Source organism: Pteronotus mesoamericanus, unplaced genomic scaffold (assembly GCF_021234165.1).
Source record: "Pteronotus mesoamericanus isolate MK-2021 breed Mesoamerican mustached bat unplaced genomic scaffold, CSHL_Meso_final scaffold_476, whole genome shotgun sequence".
Lineage (NCBI taxonomy): Eukaryota > Metazoa > Chordata > Mammalia > Chiroptera > Mormoopidae > Pteronotus > Pteronotus mesoamericanus.
The window spans coordinates 63753-83455 of NW_026555318.1; the positions used below are offsets into that span (position 1 = coordinate 63753).

The 19703-nt window shown below is 37.1% G+C and overlaps 1 protein-coding gene across 1 annotated transcript in view; it reads left to right on the forward strand.

The window, feature by feature from the left end:
• The window catches only part of BRCA1 (BRCA1 DNA repair associated), a 53031-nt gene that overhangs the window by 8131 nt on the left and 25197 nt on the right, over nt 1-19703 (forward strand). The window contains 9 exon segments of the mRNA XM_054593639.1: nt 337-390; nt 8264-8341; nt 9225-9313; nt 10067-10206; nt 11526-11628; nt 12751-12796; nt 14036-14112; nt 14726-14842; nt 18450-18538. Coding sequence (XP_054449614.1) covers nt 337-390; nt 8264-8341; nt 9225-9313; nt 10067-10206; nt 11526-11628; nt 12751-12796; nt 14036-14112; nt 14726-14842; nt 18450-18538 — 793 coding nt within the window.

A 19703-nucleotide genomic window follows, 5' to 3' on the forward strand; every position in this document is an offset into this window, starting at 1 on the left:
TTGATGCTCAAAAAAGTATATCATTGAAACCTAATTGATATAAAGTAATATTAGCTAACCTTTTAAATGCTATAGATATAATACAGAATATTGAAAAGAGTAATACATATTCCATTTTTATGTCAGAAAGCTCAGTGAGACTAAGAATTATGTTCTCTGCTGTGTTTTTGGCTCCTAGACCAGCAGACATTTAATAAATATTTGTTGAATGAACTTAAAACCTTATCGTGACTTAGTTATAGACACTCAAAGTTGAACTTCTTTGCTAAGATTATTTTTAAATGAATTATTGAGCTGCATTCATTTTCTGTCTTTATTTTTTCCCTTCCCTTCTAGTCTGGAGTTAATCAAAGAGCCTGTTTCCACAAAGTGTGACCACATATTTTGCAAGTAAGTGTGAATATGTTATATGACTCCATTATTACCTTTTGTGCTTATTCTTCATAACACAGGATACACCTAACTTTATAGAAACTTTAGCTTTTTCAAGTAAAAAAGAAATACCCAATTTGATTTCATTCTATCTCAGAGAATACTGAGAAAGTCACCCTAAGTTGGTTGTAGCCATAGTTCTTGGTAAAATATTGACATGTTTATCTAGTGGGATATCAACATACTTTGAACAGCTGTTGTGTGTGTGTGTGTGTGTGTGTGTGTGTGTGTGTGTGTGTGTCCATGGGTAAAAGCAGATTGCAAGCAATTGTGAAATAAACAAAATGTGTTTTGGCCTTGCCAATTTTTGTTTTCTGTACATTCTGCATGTCCCATCCCCCCCCTTTTTTTTAAAGATTTTATTCATTTATTTTTAGAGACTGGGGAAGAAAGGGTGAAAGAGAGGGAGAGAAACATGATGTGTGAGATAAACATTGACCAGTTTGCATGTCACATGTCCCCAGCCCAGAGCCTGGTCTGCAACACAGGGTTGTGCCCTGACCGGGAATCAAACCGGCGACCTTTCAGTTTGTGGGCCAACACCCAGTCCACTGAGCCATACCAGTTAGGGCCCACTTTACCTGTCCTAAGTTTCAGCATTTGCCTGCTTCATAATCCTTGTAAAGATAGGAAAGGATCTGATATCAGTTTATATTTAGGCTGAAATTCATTCATACCAATGATTTAAGTTATATTTACATTTTTAAGAATCTCGCCCTTTGAAATGAAAATGTTTCTTGATGGAAGAATTTCAGGAAAAAGTTTGGTAGGTATTTTGGTGGAACAAGGGGGTTTTCTCACTTCTGTGATGTTAAGCTATAATTTGAGACTTGCCCTGAATGCCAACTAATTTAAGTATTGTTTTCTTTTTCAATTGAAAGAGCAAGCCATGCCCACAGTAATGAGTTTACTAGCACAGACTGTAATTCCGTCCTAACTCCAAATCCCTGCCTGCCTCTTCCTTCCCCAGAAACAACTTCAGTGATCAACTTGTTATGTACCTTCTCAGGAATTTTTAAATTTCAAGAGTTTTTAACTTGGGATTCGTTGGTTTTTATGAATGTCCTAGAATTATATTTAATTTTAAGTTTGGCTGTACTCATATTAAAAACTATGAGCACGTGCAATTTTGGGGGAAGACCATAATTTTCATCAGATTATTAGCATGTTTTCATAACTTAAAAAATGTGAAGAGTGTCTGCATTAAGAGAAGTGAGGGCTGGCTGCAGCTCAGGGAAACCTGTTCGTTCTGGAGGGATATCATCGGAGCACTAGTCTGCCAGCGGGCTGGCCCTTTCCTTCCTCTGCATTCTGTGTTCTTCCTATTCATCGGTCCTAACAAGGATCCGAGCCCATTTCCACTGTCTCTCACCCCTTTCTCAAGTCACCCCACTGGCCTAGGTACGTTCCCAATAACTTCCTTCTGATTTGTAAGGCCCTTCTCCTCAGTCAGGTGCCAGGGCAGCACAGCTTTACCTCGCTGCTTCTGGAAATTTTTACTTTTGTGGTGTCTAGAGGGAAGTTTCTCAAACTATCGGTAGTGTAGGACCAATTTCTTCATGGATTGATACTTGTGTAAAACAAAATTTAAAAGTCATAGTATTTAAAAAGTTACAGATAGCTGAAGGTTAACCTTTTAAATGTGGAACTTTGTCTGTTTCTTGAAGAGAAACTTTCTGAAATATATTGTGTGCTTTCCTGTCACCTTGGGTGATAAATACATAATATTATAGTGATAAAGGAAAAATTAAATTATGAACTTATTCATTACTTTGAGAGCTTGTGGAAGAAGGAAATTACAGGCGGAGGAAATAATATGAGCAGAGGTACAAAGAGAAGAAAGTAGAATATGTCTAGAAAAAAAAGGAACTAACTTTGTATACATGTATAGTAGTTGTGTGAGAAAAGGAAGAAGCCCTTCAGAAGGGAGATGACATTTGCAGGAGGATGTGGAAGGGATTGGGAATAGAAAATGGATGCAAGAAAAATGAAGTTATTATTCATAAGCAGTAATGAAAGAAAAGGAGAATAATTCTATGCCCTGGCTGGTGTAGCTTAATGTGGGTGTCAGTCTGCTAACCAAAAGGTCAACAGTTCAATTCCCCACCAGGGCACATGCTTGGGTTGCCAGCCAGGTCCCAACCAATAGATGTTTCTCTTCTCTCTTTTCTTCCCTTCCCCTCTCTCTAAAAATAAATGGATGGAATCTTTTTTTTTTTTTTTAAAGGAGAATAATTCTACAGAAAGATTTTGAGGTAGGGCAGGGGGAGTTGAGGTAGTTTGATCTCAGTGAAGTTGGAGGTGAAAACATCTGTTGAGATTGAAAGGGTTAAAGTTGGCAACTAGTGGAGAGTGAGAAAGCCTTGTAATGCCTAACGTGGAGAATATGGTAAGCAGAAGAACCAGCCGTATGTTAAGTGTTGTATTACACACTTAAAAGTCTAGTATAATACCCATGTGACAGATCAACCTTTTCCTGAAACCTCTTCTGTAATACCTTTATAATCTGAATAACACTTCAATCCCTATGTGAGAAAGCTGGGAAAAATATTCCAAGCATTAATTGTATTTTCACAGGATGAATTCTAATTGCTAATGATAAAATACCATTATTGACTGGGGTAAGCCTATAGTTCTGAAATCTTTCATGATATATGCAAACAACGTAATAGTACCAGTCTAGAAAAAAGTTACTTAGGTTGTCCATGCATTGTCTTACAGTTTCCAAACAACAAATGAAATGTGTAATATTTTTTGGAAAATCTAGAACCACATTGTCCAAAGAGATATAAAAGAAACCATGAGTGGAACTTAAATGTTGTAGTAGGCACATTACTAAAAAGTTTTTAAAAATTAATTATATATTTATACCTGTATTTCACCCAATTATGACCAAAATTTTACCAGGTCACTATAAACTATATTAATGAAATATTTGTTTGACTTTTTTTTTTTTTTTTTTTTTTGTAGTACGCTTTCAAGAGCCTGTGTTTTTTCATACTCAGCACATATTAGTTCAGACTAGCCGCATTACTGGTACTCAATAGCCACATGTATCTAGTGGCAGCTGTGGTGAACAATGCAGCTCTAGGAATTTACTGCTCAAAGTAGGACTCATGGACCTGCAGCAACCATAGCACATGGGAATTTGCAAGAATCTCAGCGCTATTCCAAACCTACTGAATGAGAATCTACATTTTAACAAGTGTCCCCAGGAGATTCTTATATACATTAAAGTTTGAGAAGCAGTGTTCTAGAATGATGACCTTCATATACACTTATTTGGAGGATAGTAAGAGGAGCCAGACCAGGGATGGCTGAGGCCTAAAGACCAGATAGACCAAGTAAAGCAAGTCTTAGAGACTACTAAGGAAGTTCAGATAAGTGGTGCGTTAGTATTGGGAGATTTCATGGCTAAATACATTAGATCATAATATCAGGGAATTTTGGAGTCTAGAAATGGTTTGATATGTCAGACATCCAGAAGTAGGCAAGATAGGCAAGAAATGGATAATTTAGCAAGTAAATCAAACATAGTTTCTCAGGAGTCTAACCGCAGAAATAAGCAGAAGTTCACAGTGCTGATTATAAGGGAAGAAAAGTAGCAGGGATATAGTCATAGGATGCTAAAGGTTAGGGGTAAGACTTGTCCCTAGGAGACAAGAACCTTGACCCATGGGATTGTGATACCAGGCAAGGACCCTAGGCACACTCTTCCAGGTAAAGAGCGCATGATAGATTCTTAATTGTTGGAACTAAAGTACAGACAAGAGGTCTGATCAGGAAAACAGCTGCCTTATAGAAACTGACAAGGTTTGCTGGAACCAGCAACGTAAGTGAATGCTAAGCTGTGGGACTCTCTTGTTACTTATTTACTTTAACTAGGGACTGTATTGGTCCATAATCTTAGTTCTGTCGAAGCAATCCAGAGCACCCATTATAATCAAAGGTAGCTAAAAGTCAGCCCATCTTTATTTTGCCTAGACTTAGAACTATTAATTTTTTTTTTTTTTTTTTTTTAAAGCCCTGGCTGATGTGGCTCAGTGGATTGAGTGCCAGCCTGCGAACCCAAGGGTCACCAGTTTGATTCCCAGTCAGGGCACATGTGTGGGTTGTGGGCCGGGTCCCCAGTAGGGGGCATGTGAGAGGCAACCATACATTGATGTTTCTCTCCCTCTGTTTCTCCTTTCCTTCTCCTCTTCCTATAAAGTAAATAGATAAAAATCTTAAAAAAAAAAAGAACTATTACTTTATTGCTTCCTGCCAGGGTAGACTTGGACAAGTAACTCAAAATTAGATGAGCTGCCATAATATTGTTAAACTCCTCAGGGTATAGATAGATGTGTTCAAAAGTGAGTATTTTGAAAAGTTCCCCAAATTATTTTGTGGCAGCATGATTTTACTATTTTTCATCAGCTTTTTCTTACAAAGTTGAAGCTACTCTTCAGAAAACATACTGCATTTACTTAAAAGAGCATTGCCTTTCCTTAAGCATTAGAAATCTAAGAAGCCTAAAACGTCTCAGACCTTTTCGCCAAGAACCTTGTGTAAAACTTATGTATGTGTCCTTATTTAATTGGTACATCACATAAACTCCCCAGAGCTCTAAAACAGAATCTAATAAGTTCTTCTGAGCCTGAAAGGTATACTAATATTCTGTTGATATGATAATACTTTCCTTAGTTCAGTCTTTTTGAGTCATGTACAAGTCCATTTTCACTTTCGAGTTAACAACCGTTAAGCATATGTTCTTTTTCTAGCATAAAGAAAGATTGGAACCCATATGTTGGTTGATTTCTACATATACCAAGCTCCTCTGTTATTTATGTGATTATTACAGGCTACAACACTATAGCTTAGCTACTGTATTCTGCAGTACTATGTTTAGGGAATTCCTTACTTCCACCCAGAATTGTTGAATTGTACCATTTGCCACTATAATGCATTGATGCCTCCGAAAGCCATTATGGTAGATTACAGGTAGTAGTTGCATTTTCTCAGGGAGTGGTAGACTCTATTTTGTGATTATTTAAAGGTGATTAACATACAATACAGGTAGCTTTTTGATACCGTTTTCTATAAACCATGTAGTTGTTACCAGGTAAAGCATCTATATAGGTGAAGAAGGTCCTCTGAGTCTCCTTGACCATATACCTATTTACCTTCAGTCTCTGGTAGGAAGACCATGGGCTTCGCTGCACTTCAATTTCAGATCCAATATCACCTTCATCACTTGGTTACTGTGTGATCTGCGACGTCTCTACTATGATATAAAGTAATACTTCAGGATTTTGTATGGGTGAAGAGAGGGCAATGTGTGTTAAAGGACCTGGCTAGTAAGTGTCTGCTGGCTGGTTCACCAATCCCGCTGCCTTTTCAGCATCCTTAATCTTGTCTTTTCTGGCTCTCTTCAGTGTCAATATCAGCTCTTTACTCCATTCCCTGGTTACCTCCCTAGCCAGAATATTATGTCCTTTATAATGCAGGGATTTTATTTTGTTTTCCCACTGAATCCCCTCCATCTAGAACAATGTTGGAAATGTAGTAAGCATTGCTTGCATGAGTGAATTTCTGTTTTTATGGATAACCATCACTATCTCTGCTGCTCTTGTCCCTTTTTTTCTTTCTGTCTCTCTTTTGAGTTTTCTTTTGTCTTCTTTCTTAGGGAACATCAGTCTTTATAGACACCTCCAGCCAATGGAAGTGATATTTTTCTTGGTTAAGGAAGCTGACGCATTAGAATATGTTGTTGCCTGTGTTCTTCAAGTCTTAGCCATATTCATTGTCTGAGACAACCAACAAAATTGTTCTACATTCGGAGCCTTTCTAAAAGCCCAAGTGTCCTAGAAGGCTGGAGCCTTCTTCATTCCTTAGACTTCTCGTGAGGAGCTTGGTTATGCCTCACGGTGTCAGGCATTGTGAATATAAAAATGAATATGTTTTCTCCCTGCCTTGAGTTTTTTAAAAACATTTTTTTGAGATATAATTTACATGCCATAAAATTCACCCATTTACAGTGTACAATTTAGTTTTTTTAGTATATTCAGAGTTGTACAACCATCGCTGCAATCTACATTTAGAACATTTTTATCACCACAAAAAGAAACTCTTACTTATTTGCCGCTATTCCCTAGACCCACTTCACACCTCCTCTTAGGCAACCACAAGTCTACTTTCTGTCTCCAGATTTGTCTCTGGACATTTCGTATAAATGGAATCATACAGTATGTGGGCTTTTGTGTCTGGCTTCTTTCACTTAGTAATGTTTTCAAGTTTCATCCAATATTGCAGGTTATATCAGTACTTCATTCATTTTTATGGCTGAATAATATTTCCTTTGTGTGGATGTACCACATTGTGTCTTTCTGTGCATTGATGATGGACATGTGGATTGTTTCTACTTTTTTGGCTATTATGAATAATGCTGCTATTAACAGCATTTGATCCCTGGTCAGGGCACATACAAGAAACAATCAATGAATGTATAAATAAGTGGAATAACAATTCAATGTTTCTCTCTCCCCCCCACCCCCCGCCCATTTCCTCTTTCTCTCTAAAATAAAATAAAAAAATTTTTTTTGTGCAAATGTGTACAAGTTTTTTGTGAAGTATTGTTTTCATTTCTCCAGGAAAGAAATCTAGGAGTAGAATTGTGGAGTCTATATGGTAACTCTGTTTAACATTTTGAAGAGCTGTCAGACTATTCCAAAGTGGTTGCATTGGTTTATATGTCCACCAGCAATGAATAAAGATTTCAATTTTTCCACATCTTCTCCAATACTTCTTACCTGCCTTTTTAATTATAGCCGTTCTGGACAATGTGAAGTGGTATCTCATTGTGGCTTTAATTTGCGTTTTCATAATGACTATATTGAGCATCTTTTCATGTGCTTGTTGACTATTTGGAGAAATTGTCTATTCAAATCCTTTGTCCATTTTTAATTGGGTTATTTCTCAGTTTATTATTGAATTGTAAGAATTCTTTCTATATTCTGGGTACAAGTCTCTTATCAAATGTTTTCTCCTGTTGATTGTTCTTTCACTTTCTTTGTGGTATTGTAGCACAAAAATTTTTAAGTTTGATGAAGTCCAATATATCTATTTTTTCTTTCGATTGATTGTACTTTTGGTGTTTGTTTATTTAAGAAATCATTGTTTAACCCAAGGCCACAAAGATTTAGTTTCAGTTTTTATATTAAGTGCTGTGATCCATTTTGAGTTAATTTTTTTGTAGCATGTGAAGTAGGAGTCTAGCTTCATTTTTTTGCATGTGGATATTTAGTTTTCCCAGCACTATTTGTTGGTAAGACTATTTCCATTTAATTGTCTTGGTGCCATTGTTGAAAATCAGTTGACCATATATGGATGTGTTTATTTCTGTACTCTAAATTCTGTTCTATCAATGTATATGTCTATCCTTAGCCAGTACCACACTGTCTTGATGACTGTAGCTTTGTAGTGAGGTGCTGAGTTTTTAAACTAATTATAGTCATCTTACTTGAAATACTTACCATTTATGTCTGATTATACAGCATGAAATAATTATTAAGTATGCCTTATTAACTCATTATTTAATAAGTTATATTTGCTCAAAACAGTAAGCCATATGCATGTAAATTCAGTTTTCATAGATCATTGCTTATGTGGTTTGGTTTTCTGCTTATCCAGCATCTAAAAACAATTAAAGCCATTGGTTGTAATTCACCTACCATTACCTTTAAAATGGCTCTTAATGGCAGTTGTGAGATTTTTTTCATTGCTATTTGCCTTTTGAATATTCCCTCTACAAAAAAGTAACTTAATTATTCTTTTTATTCTTCATAATTTATAGATTTTGTATGCTGAAACTTCTCAACCAGAAGAAAGGGCCTTCACAGTGTCCTTTGTGCAAGAATGATATAACCAAAAGGTATATAATTGGGTAGTGATGGGAGGTTGGAAGCAACAACATGAAAAAGTAGAAATTCCTTAACACCATAGCTGGTGTTCCTATCAAACCATTCCTCAGTAGAAAAATGTGTAACAGGGTGTTTAGCTGAAATAATACATTATTTCTTAAGTTATTTTCCTGGAAGTTTTATGGTACTTTATACAGGTATTAGTAATTCATTGCCTTTTTCTAATGCTTCTGAGTGGTGCAAGAATTTGCAATCTTACCTAAAGTAGGACTGCCCCCATTTCTCCTGATCCTTGTATTTTTCTTCCTTGCACACTCAATTTCTGCTTAATTATATACACATACCACGTATTCATATGTTGTGCATCCCTCTGGCTAGGATTTAAGTTGTATTAGGTCACTGGCTTTGTCTCAGTCAATACTGTTTTTCCAGTGTTTGGCATATAGTAGTCACTCAGATATGTAAAGAAAATGAATTCCTACAACTTTCTTAAATCAGAACCTTTCTTTGGACGTCTGTGCTTTTAAAACAATGTAATCATCATTTGACAGAATCCCTGAGAGCTAGAAGTGAGAGGTTGGGTGGATGGGGTTTAGATGTTAAGAATAGCATGTTCTCTGTGCAGTGGATTTATATCTGCTGTGTCTTCAGAGTACTATTTTAGATAGTTACAGGCTTTTGGTAGGCTTGAATGTCAAAAAAATAAAAAATAAAAATACTGATGTCAATGATGTTTTGATTATATGATTTCACTATTAGTTCTGTTCTTTGAATATAGTTTTTCTACTGCTGCTACTTCTTTTTTTAAATTAATTTACACGTCTTTCCTTATGTTAGTGTCCTTAAAAAGTTGATAATTACTTGCTAAGTGTCTGTCAAATAATTTAATTTCAGAAGCCTACAAGAAAGTACAAGATTTAGTCAACTTGTTGAAGAGCTGTTGAAAATCATTCATGCTTTTGAGCTTGACACAGGATTGCAATGTAAGTGCTGTATAGCCCCAGGGGCCAATGCTCAAGTGGCTGTCATTAAAACTCAGGAGGTGGTTTACACAATTATTTACTGTGAATAGGTGATAAGACCTTTTGGTCTAGGTCAGCGGTCCCCAACCTTTTTGGCACCACAGACAGGCCACCAGGGAAGGGAATGGGACAGGTGAAGGAGCTCAAGCAGTGTTGGGGAGGTCGGGAGGTGGAGCTCGGGGGAGCATCACTTTCAGGACCCCACTCACCTCCTGCCGGGATGGGGCGGGGCAGGCAGGGGGAGGGGCGGAAGCAGGAGGTGGAGCTCAGGTGAACCTCCCTGTAAGGCCGGGTGTTGGGGACCCCTGGTCTAGGTTAATTTTAGCCCTTCATCTGTAATCTATTTGTTAAATCATTCCCACTGGTTTCACACTCTATTTTATCAATCCTAAGATACATATTTGTCACATTTTAAGGTCTCCAAAGTTGAGGACACTTTATCATCGATGGTGTGTCATTGTGTGTTTCTTTCTTAATGGCATAGAAAATAATGGTGCTTCTTACATTGTTGGTATCTTAGATTCAGTGTCAGGGTGGGAAAAAGGAGTAGAAATAGCTTTGATGATCTGTGTGTTTGTTTCCTAGCAGTGGAATTTCCAAAGTTGATTTTAAAAAATTATAAGTAACCTTTAATGTATTGTCTTTCTCTTGGTTCTTTGAGTACAAGTAATATATATTTCCAATTATAAATATGTTTGCCCTTGTAATTCACAGTTGCAAATACTTATAACTTTTCAAAAAAGGGGAATAACTCTCCTGAGTGTCTAAAGGAGGAAGTGTCTATCATCCAAAGTTTGGGTTACCGAAACCGCACCCTAAGACTTCAACAGAATGAACCTGAAAATCCTACCTTGGTAAAGCCATTTTCATTTATTCTGGTAAAATTTCTTTATTAAGTATTGTGAATTAGTGAATGTGCTGTATGCTCATGGATTTATATAATAAGTCAGTGAACAAGGTAAAATGGTAAATTAAGTGATTGGACAAGTGTCCTAATGAACAAGAGTTAGAGAAGTTGAGAGAAGGTTTGTGTACCTAGTATGGCAATCCTCCAGGTTTGAGGAAGTGTATTTATTTTATTTCTTCTGAAAAGTTGCCTAAAAAGAAAATCAGTTTTTATGTTTGAAAATTGCTTCAATTTAAAAGGTGTAATTGTCAAAAAAAAAAAATGAGTGATTTACTCTGTTGTTACTCATATGTGAATGAGTAATGGAGATTTCAAAAATAATAGTTCTTACGGTATCAGCGCTCATTTTTCAGTAGATGTTGAAAGGCTCAAAAAGAAAAAGGGAAAGTTCATTGGAGTAATGTTGGGTTTTTAAATATTCTTTATTTTTTAAGATTTTATTTATTTATTTTTAGACAGAAGGGGAAGAAGGGGAAAAGGGAGGGAGAGAAACATCAATGTGTGGTTGCCTCTCATGTGCCCCCTAATGGGGACCTGGCCCACAACCCAGGTATGTGTCCTGATGGGAAATGAAGCCGGAGACCCTTTGGTTCCCAGGCCTGCACTCAATCCACTGACCTACATCAGCCAGGGTGGGTTTTTAAATATTCTTATACTGCATGAACTTGGGATTGCTGGGTTTTTGTTGTTTTTATTTATTCTTTTTTAAAATTTATCTTCGTTGCCAGCCCTGTTATCAGATGTGATTAGAAATGTGTAATAAGTGAATCTTATTCTCCTTCTATACTATAAAGTATTAGCTTCAAAATATGCTTTTCTTTTTTTAATTTATTGATTTGAGAGAGAGAGAGAGAAACATCAATTTGTTGTTGCACTTTATTTATGCATTCATTGGTTGCTTCTCATATGTGCCCTGACCAGGGATTGGAACCACAACCTCGGTGTATTGGGGTGATGCTCTAACCAATTGAGTTCCCTGGCTAGGGCCCAGCATGTGCTTTTCTTATATTTCAAGAAATTACACAGATAATACATATGCTGTTTAGAAAAATTTAAAACAACAGTAGAAAAAAATATTCAAACCATTAGAGCATAACATACATTTTGATGTGTAGTTTGCCAAGTGATTTTTCTAGGTGTCATAAATTTTAGCTAATTTATTATGGTCTATTTGTGTTTTCTATGACCTTGAGTTTCTCTTCAGGGGGAAGGAAAAAAGCAAAGAATTGATCAATAATTAGTTGATTATTTTTTACTGCTTAGCAGGAAACCAGTCTTGGTGTCCAACTCTCTAACCTTGAAATTGTGAAATCACTGAGGACAAAGCAGCAGGTTCAATCTCAGAATAAGTCTGTCTACATTGAATTGGGTAAGAGTCTGGGATTTTTTAAGTTTAGAATAGTAGCTGCTAGATTCTTTGTGTTACAGTTTTACCAGAAACCTTGGTGATAATTGACACAGTGGCAGCGAACTTCGGGAAGTAAAAATAAAACTGTATTATTAGCTTTATGGCCTGTTTTATAAATTATGCAAAAGATGAAGCTCTTACCTTGAACCTTCCTTTATAAAGAGAACAAAAGAAAGGTGTCTGGTTATAAGTATGTGTAAATATACAGCAGGTCCTTGAATAACATTTCTTTCAATGTTGTTTTGTTACAACATAATGAGATTCTAGAGGAAAGTAATTCTTGTTTATAACATTCTATGATAAAATTGGTTTGTTATATGTTTAAATTGGTTTGCTTGAAGTTGCAGAACCAATTGACAACATTAAGTGAGGACTTACTATACTTTGGAAGGATGGATAAGAAAGAACATGATGGGTTGGCTACAGCATTTGGAAGGATCCAAAATAAATTGTACTAGACTAGAAAGACTTTTAAGAAGAGCTGAGTTCAGTTCAAATAGTTTTCTCTGTCTTATCCTTTAGAATACACTTATAATCAGAAAGAGTGGCCCTCTGGGCTCCCAAGCACCACCTTATGTTTACCGTAGCACTTGAATCAGATTCTCTTGAAATTATTGGTATGTCTTTCCCCCTCTTAAAATCATAAGTTCCTAGACTTACAATTTTTTAATTTTGATCATTTTTGTGACACAACAATAATCAAAATTATAATAGCTAACATTTAGGAGCACTTGGTGTAGTCCAGGCACTGTTGTACTTTACTTATAAAATTAATGTGAGAGGCCTGACAAACCCCTGAGGTTGTTACTATTATTATATTTATTTTACAGATGAGGAAGTTAAGGCACAGAGAGGTAGTGAAGCTAGTAAGTGGCAAAGCCATGATTCAAATCTGGCTTCAGAGCCTGTGCTTTTAACTACTTCTCTGTATTGTCTGACGTGTATATCATTGTGTTTGCCATATAGTGGGTGCTTAGTAAATATTTCTTGAATGAATATCTGTTTTGCAAAAGGTACGTTTTTTTTAGTTTAACTTTTCAGTAAAAATTCTTTTATTGATTTGGTATTTGGTGAATTTTTTAGGATCTGATTCTTCTGAAGATACAGTTAATAAGGCAAGTTGTTACAGGTGAGTCAAAGAGCTTTTGTCTGTGAAGCTGGCATTGTATTTAGTTAATATTAAGGTTTGGTATTGTTTTAGGTTAGAATTATGGAACTGAAATAGACCATCTACTTTAATCTCATTTTATAGCTGAGAAATATACCCTTTTTGTTTGTTTAAAGTCTTTTGTTTAAAATAACAGCTCTTCACAGACTCACTCCCAACGGATGGTTCTGCTCTGTGCTAGCTTAGTTCCTCATGTACACTGGTACCGACACAGTGGTAATTGTGGCTCCATTTTACTTTTTTGTAAGCTTTATTCATTCAGTCATTCATTCATTCATTTTTAGAGGGTAAGGGAGGGAAAATGAGAGGGACAGAAACATAGATATGAGAGAAAAATATGGATCATTTGCCTCTCATACACGCTCCAACCAGGGACCGAACCCTCAACCTAGGCATATGCCCTGACCAGGAATCAAACTGGTGAGCTTTTGCTTTGTGGAGTGACACCCAACCAACTGAGCCACACTGGTCAGGGCTAAAGGACTCCATTATTCTTTTCTTCCTCTGTTTTTTAATTTCATCTATCTCTCAAACTTTACCTCTGTAACTTATATAATAATCTACAAGCAGCCCCGAACTGTGTTACCTGGCAAATTGCTTTCCTTAGGAATTATTGCTCAACCTTAAGATCTGTGGTATCTGTGTGAACAATAATGATGTCACTGCCAATCAGAATTTGTTTGCAAATAGCTTTTTCCTAATTTCTCAATTGAGAGCAAGTGGTTTTTAGCCTGACAAGAAGTACAGAAGGCAGAGTGGCAGAAGGGTGCATTCTTTGCATTCTGTTGGGATGTCTGCTTCATCCCAGTACTCCCTTTTTTTAGATATCTTTGTTCTTGCATCCTCATTAAGATATATATTTAAGTTTTGTGGGAATGTTTCTTGTTTGGTTTTGGTTTACTATATTTTGGTTATTGTTTGTACTTAAATGAGCTGTCATTTAAATTTTGGTTCTCATTTGCATGTCCATAAAGCAATATTCTGCATTCCTGCCCTCTGATTTTTGTGACTGTATGTCAGTCTTTGACACTTTCATTTTGACGAGTAGTTACTAAAGAGTAGATTTCAAAAAGTGAATTAAATTGATCAGCTCTCTGCCACCCTACCTAAACAAGCTAAAATACTTGATTTCGTTCATTTGACAACTCTTTGAGCATGTGACTAGTGTTTCTCATCAAGGCCTTTGTCTTTTCCCTATAGTATGGGAGATCACGAATTGTTACAAATCACCCCTCAAGGAGCCAGGGCTGAAGCCAGTTTGAGTTCCGCAAAAAACGGTAATGGCAAGTCTTCCCAACATAATAGGCACTGAAGAGAGAATGGGTAGATACAGTACTGTAATTAGATGAGTCTGAAGACTATTTGGGACATTTAAAATTTACAACATCTCTTGGCAGAGGTAGAATATCATTCTTTCTCTGATGTTATGGTACAGCCTGATCTATTTAATGGCACTAGACTGATGTGATTGTCATAGTACCCTATGTAGTCGGCTGTTGTCTTTTACTTTAAATTTATGTGTTTATATTTCGTCTTTTGTGTACTGGTATTTAAATATAGGGTGTATGAGTCTGAAGATAGAACAGCGCACAGTATGTCTAGCCCAAAGTCTGCTTTTAATTCACTGTTACAGGTTACAAAAATAGGAAGTGTGGTTTATGAATAGGAAGAATTCTGAAATTTAAATTTAATTATCTTGATTGGAATTAATGAGAATCTAGGAATTACATGAAAGAGTAGGAGCTATATCTTCAGTATACTTGGTTGTTTAAAAAGACAGTTTCTCTAAAAATAGCCAGTCATTTCATTTCTACTCCCAAGTTGCATTAAGTACATATCTTTTCATGATAATTTACTTGTTGATCACCTGTTATTTTTGTATACTTTCAGCTACTTGTGAGTTTTCTGAGGATATAACAAATATTGAACATTATCAGCCTGGTAATAAAGATTTGACCATCACTGAGAAGAAGCATGCAACTGAGAAGCTTCCAGAAAAGTATCAGGGTATTTCTGTTTCAAACTTGCATGTGGAGCCACGTGGCACAAGTATTCATGCCAGCTCATTACAGCATGAGAACAGCAGTTTACTACTCACTAAAGACAGGATGAATGTAGAAAAGGCTGAATTCTGTACTAAAAACAAGCAGCCTGGCTTAGCAAGGAGCCAGCAGAGCAGATGGGCTGAAAGTAAAGAAACATGTAATGATAGGCAGACTGCCAGCACAGAGAAGAGAGTAGTTCTGAATGCTGATCCCCTGAATGGGAGAGAAGAATCTCCATGCTCTGACCGTCCTAGAGATTCCCAGGATGCTCCTTGGATAACACGGGGTAGTAGCATACAGAAAGTTAATGAGTGGTTTTCCAGACGTGATGAAACATTAACTTCTGATGGCTCGCGTGAAGGGAGGTCTGAATCAAATATGGAAGTAGCTGATGCACTAGAAGTTCCAAGTGAAGTAGATGAATATTCTGGTTCTCCAGAGAAAATAGTCTCACTGGCCAGTGAACCTCATGGTGCTTTAATATGTGAAAGTGAAAGAGTCCACTCCAAACCAGTAGAAAGTAACATTGAAGATAAAATATTTGGGAAAACCTATCGGAGGAAGGCAAGCCTCCCTAACTTGAGCCACATAAATGAAAATCTAATTATAGGAGCATCTGCTCCGGAACCTTGGATAACACAAGAGCGTCCCCTCACAAATAAACTAAGGCGTAAACGGAGAACTACACCAGGCCTTCATCCTGAGGATTTTATCAAGAAAGTAGATTTGACAGTTGGTCATAAGACTCCTGAAAATATAATTGAAGGAACTGACCAAATAGAAGAGAGTGGTCATGTGATGGCTATCACTAATAATGGTCATGGAAATGAAACAAAAGGTGATTATGCTCAGAAAGAGAAAAATGCTAACCCAACAGAATCATTGGAAAAAGAATCTGCATTCAGAACTACAGCTGAACCTATAAGCAGCAGCATAAGCAATATGGAATTAGAATTAAATATCCATAGTTCAAAAGTACCCAAGAAGACTAAGCAGAGGAGGAAAACCACTACCAAGCATGTTTATGCACTTGAACTCGTAGTCAGTAAAAATCCAAGCCCACCTACTCATACTGAGCTACAAATTGATAGTTGTTCTAGCAGTGAAGAGTTGAAGAAAAAAAATTCTGACCAAATACCAGTGAGACACAGCAAAAAGCTTCAATTCATGGAAGATAAAGAACTTGAAACTGGAGCCAAGAAGACTAACAAGTCAAATGAAGAAATAGATAAAAGACTTGCCAATGATGCTTTTCCAGAACTAAATTTAACAAACATATCTGGTATTTTTACTAGTGGTTCAAGTTCTAATAAACTTAAAGAGTCTGTCAATTCTAACCTTCAAAGAGAAGAAGTAGAAGAGAACCCAGGAGCAATTCAAGTGTCTAATAGCACCAAAGACCTCAAAGATTTGATTTTCAGTGGAAGAAGAGGTTTGCAAACTGATAGATCTATGGAGAGTCCCAATATTTTATTGGTACCTGAAACTGATTATGACACCCAGGATAGCATCTCACTACTGGCACCTGATACCCCCGGGAAGGCAAAAACGGCACCAAATCAATGTTTGGGTGGGTGTGCAGCAATTGAAAACCCAAAGAAACTTAGCCATGATTGTTCTAATGACACAGAGGGCTTTAAGGATCTATTGAGATGTGAAGTTCAGGAGACAAGCATAGAAATGGAAGAGAGTGAACTTGATACACAGTGTTTACAGAATACATTTAAGGTTTCAAAGCGTCAGTCATTTGCTCTGTTTTCAAACCCAGGAAATCCAGAAAAGGAATGTGCAACCGTTTATGCCCACTCCAGATCTACAAGGAATCAAAGTCCAAAAGTTACTCTTGAATGTAGACAAAAAGAAGAAAATCAGGGAGAGAAAGAATCTAAAATCGAGCACGTACCAGCAATTCACACAACTGCAGGCTTTCCTGTGGTTTGTGAGAAAGATAAAAAGTCAGGAGAGTATGCCAAATACAGTATGAAAGGAATCTCTAGGCTTTGTCAGTCATCTCAGTTCAGAAGCAATGAAACTGAACTCAGTATTGAAAATAAACACAGAACTTCACAAGACCTGTATCATATACCACCCATTTCTCCCATCAGGTCATCTGTTAAAACTGTAAGTAAGAAAAACTTGTCAGAGGAAAAGTTTGAGGAACATTCAATGTCACCTGAAAGAGCAATGGGAAATGAGAACATCATTCAAAGTACAGTGAGCAGAATTAGCCAGAATAACATTAGAGAAAGTACTTTTAAAGAAGGCAGCTCAAGCAGTACTAATGAAGTAGGCTCCAGTGGTGAAAATATTCAAGCAGAACCAGGTAGAAACAGAGGATCCAGATTAAGTGCTATTCTCAGAGTAGGTCTCATGCAACCTGAAGTATATAAGCCAAGCCTTCCTATAAGTAATTGTAATCATCCTGAAATAAAAAGGCAAGGAGAAGATGGAGGAGTAGTTCAGGCTGTCGATGCAGATTTCTCTCCTTGTCAAACTTTAGATAACTTGGAACAACCTATGGGAAGTAGTCCTGCTTCTCGGGTTTGTTCTGAGACACCAGATGACCTGTTAAATGATGACAAAATAAAGGAGAATAACAGCTTTGTGGAAAGTGGCATTAAAGAAAGATCTGCTGTTTTTAGCAAAAGTGTCCAGAAAGAATTCAGAAAGAGCCCTAGTCCCTTAGCCCATGCACTGGCTAAGGGTCACCCAAGACGGGCCAGGAAATTAGAGTCCTCAGAAGAGGACACGTCTAGTGAGGATGAAGAGCTACCCTGCTTCCAACATTTGCTATTTGGTAAAGTAACCAATATACCTTCCCCATCTACCAGGCATAATGCTGTTGCCACAGACAGTCTGTCTAAGAAAACAGGAGAGAACCAAGTATCTTTAAAGAGTAGCTTAAATAATTGCAGTAACCAGGTAATGTCAGCAAACACATCCCAGGAACATCACCTTAGTGAAGAAGCGAAATGTTCTGTTAGCTTATTTTCCTCACAGTGCAGTGTAGCAGATTTCACTGCTAATACAAACACCCAGGATTCTTTCTTGATGTTTGATTCTCATTCTAAACAAGTGAGCCATCAGTCTGAAAACCGAGAAGTTCTAAGTGACAAGGAATTGATTTCAGACGATGACAAAAGGGAAACAGACCTGGAAGAGGATAATCAAGAAGAGCAGAGTGTGGATTCAAACTTAGGTATTGGAACTGTCTGTTCTATAGAAATGAGCTAAGTGCTTATCCTTTGAGGGAGCAAATTTTATGAGTTTCCAAATAAAATTAAAGTAACTGCTTCTTCAACTGTAAGCATGTTCCTTCTAAGGTGCTTTTCCTTAAAAGTCCTTTACCTAGCTGGAACATCTCTAAATGCCCTTATTTTTGGTGGACTTGCTTCTGGTTTTCATTGTTATGATTTCTAGAGGAAATCCAGGTGTCCCAAAACAAGGAGTATAATCATTTTTTGTAACATGGAAGTGGTATTTGTCCTGCCAATGGGAAGAAATAACTACAGCAAATTGCAGTATGGCCTATTTTTATATCTGAATCTCTATTTTTATTATCATTTAAGATGAAGCAGCATCTGAGTATGAGAGTGAAACAAGCCTCTCTGAAGACTGTTCAGGGCTGTCCTCTCAGAGCGATATTTTAACCACTCAGGTAAAAAGCATGCGTAGGTATGTTTGTATGGTGTCTTCTGTATTCTTATGCATCCTGCAATTTTACATTTGCCTATATCATCCCTTAGAATCAGTGGTGTAATAGCTGTGCGTGTTGCCTTGTCTCTTCAAATCACATTATAATCACCTTTCTTTTTTAAGATTTTATTTGTTTTTTAGAAAGAGAGAAACATCAATGTGTGGTTGCCTCTCACATGCCCCCTACTGGGAACTTGGCCCGCAACCCAGGCATGTGCCCTGGCTGGGAATTGAACCGGCGACCCTTTAGTTCGCAGGCCAGCGCTCACTCCACTGAGCCACAACAGCCAGGGCTATAATCACTTATTTAGATAGAACTCAAACAACCTTTTATTTCATACATATATACATACCACCAACCTCACTAATACTGAATTTAATGAGTAAGCTAGGTGTCCAAACCACAGGCCACATGTGACTCAGGATGGCTATAGTGCAGCCCAACACAAAATCGTAAATTTACTTAGAACCTTTTTCTTTTTTTTTGCTCATCAATTTTCATTAGTGTTTGTGTATTTAATGTGTGGCCTAAGACAACTCTTCTTCCAGTGTGGCCCAGAGACGCCAGAAGGTTGGACACCCTTGATAGCTGCTAAACTATCAAAACCCATTTATCCTATAGCAAAAACATATGGAAGCACCACTGTATCAGAGGGAGGGTCATATATTCCACTTTGGTATAGTGATGCATTAGTAGTACAAATGAAGTAGTGAGGAATCATCTGTTGATATATTTCTTGTTGGTGGAAACGTCTGAAGGAGATAATCAAACTGGGCCTTGAGAGGTGAGAATTTTTCAAGGTGGAATAAGAAGGGAGGCAGCAATCCAGGCAAAGGCACAAGGGTATGTAATGCTTAGGAAGCACAAAATTGTCCTGTGTGACTAGAAAACAGGGCATTTGGATGGTTCGGGGGAGAAATAAAAGATGAGAGGGTATGGAGGGCCTTTTGAATGCTATACTTAGCAATTTGGACTTTTTTCTGCAGGCTGTAATGAGCAACAACTATGTAGTTTTCAGAAAGCATTAACTTAGCAGTGGTACATGACCAAGGTCCTTATGGAAGAAAGGCATGATAAACTTGCTTTTAAGGAATTTTCACAGTAATGTAGCTGTATTATAAGTAGA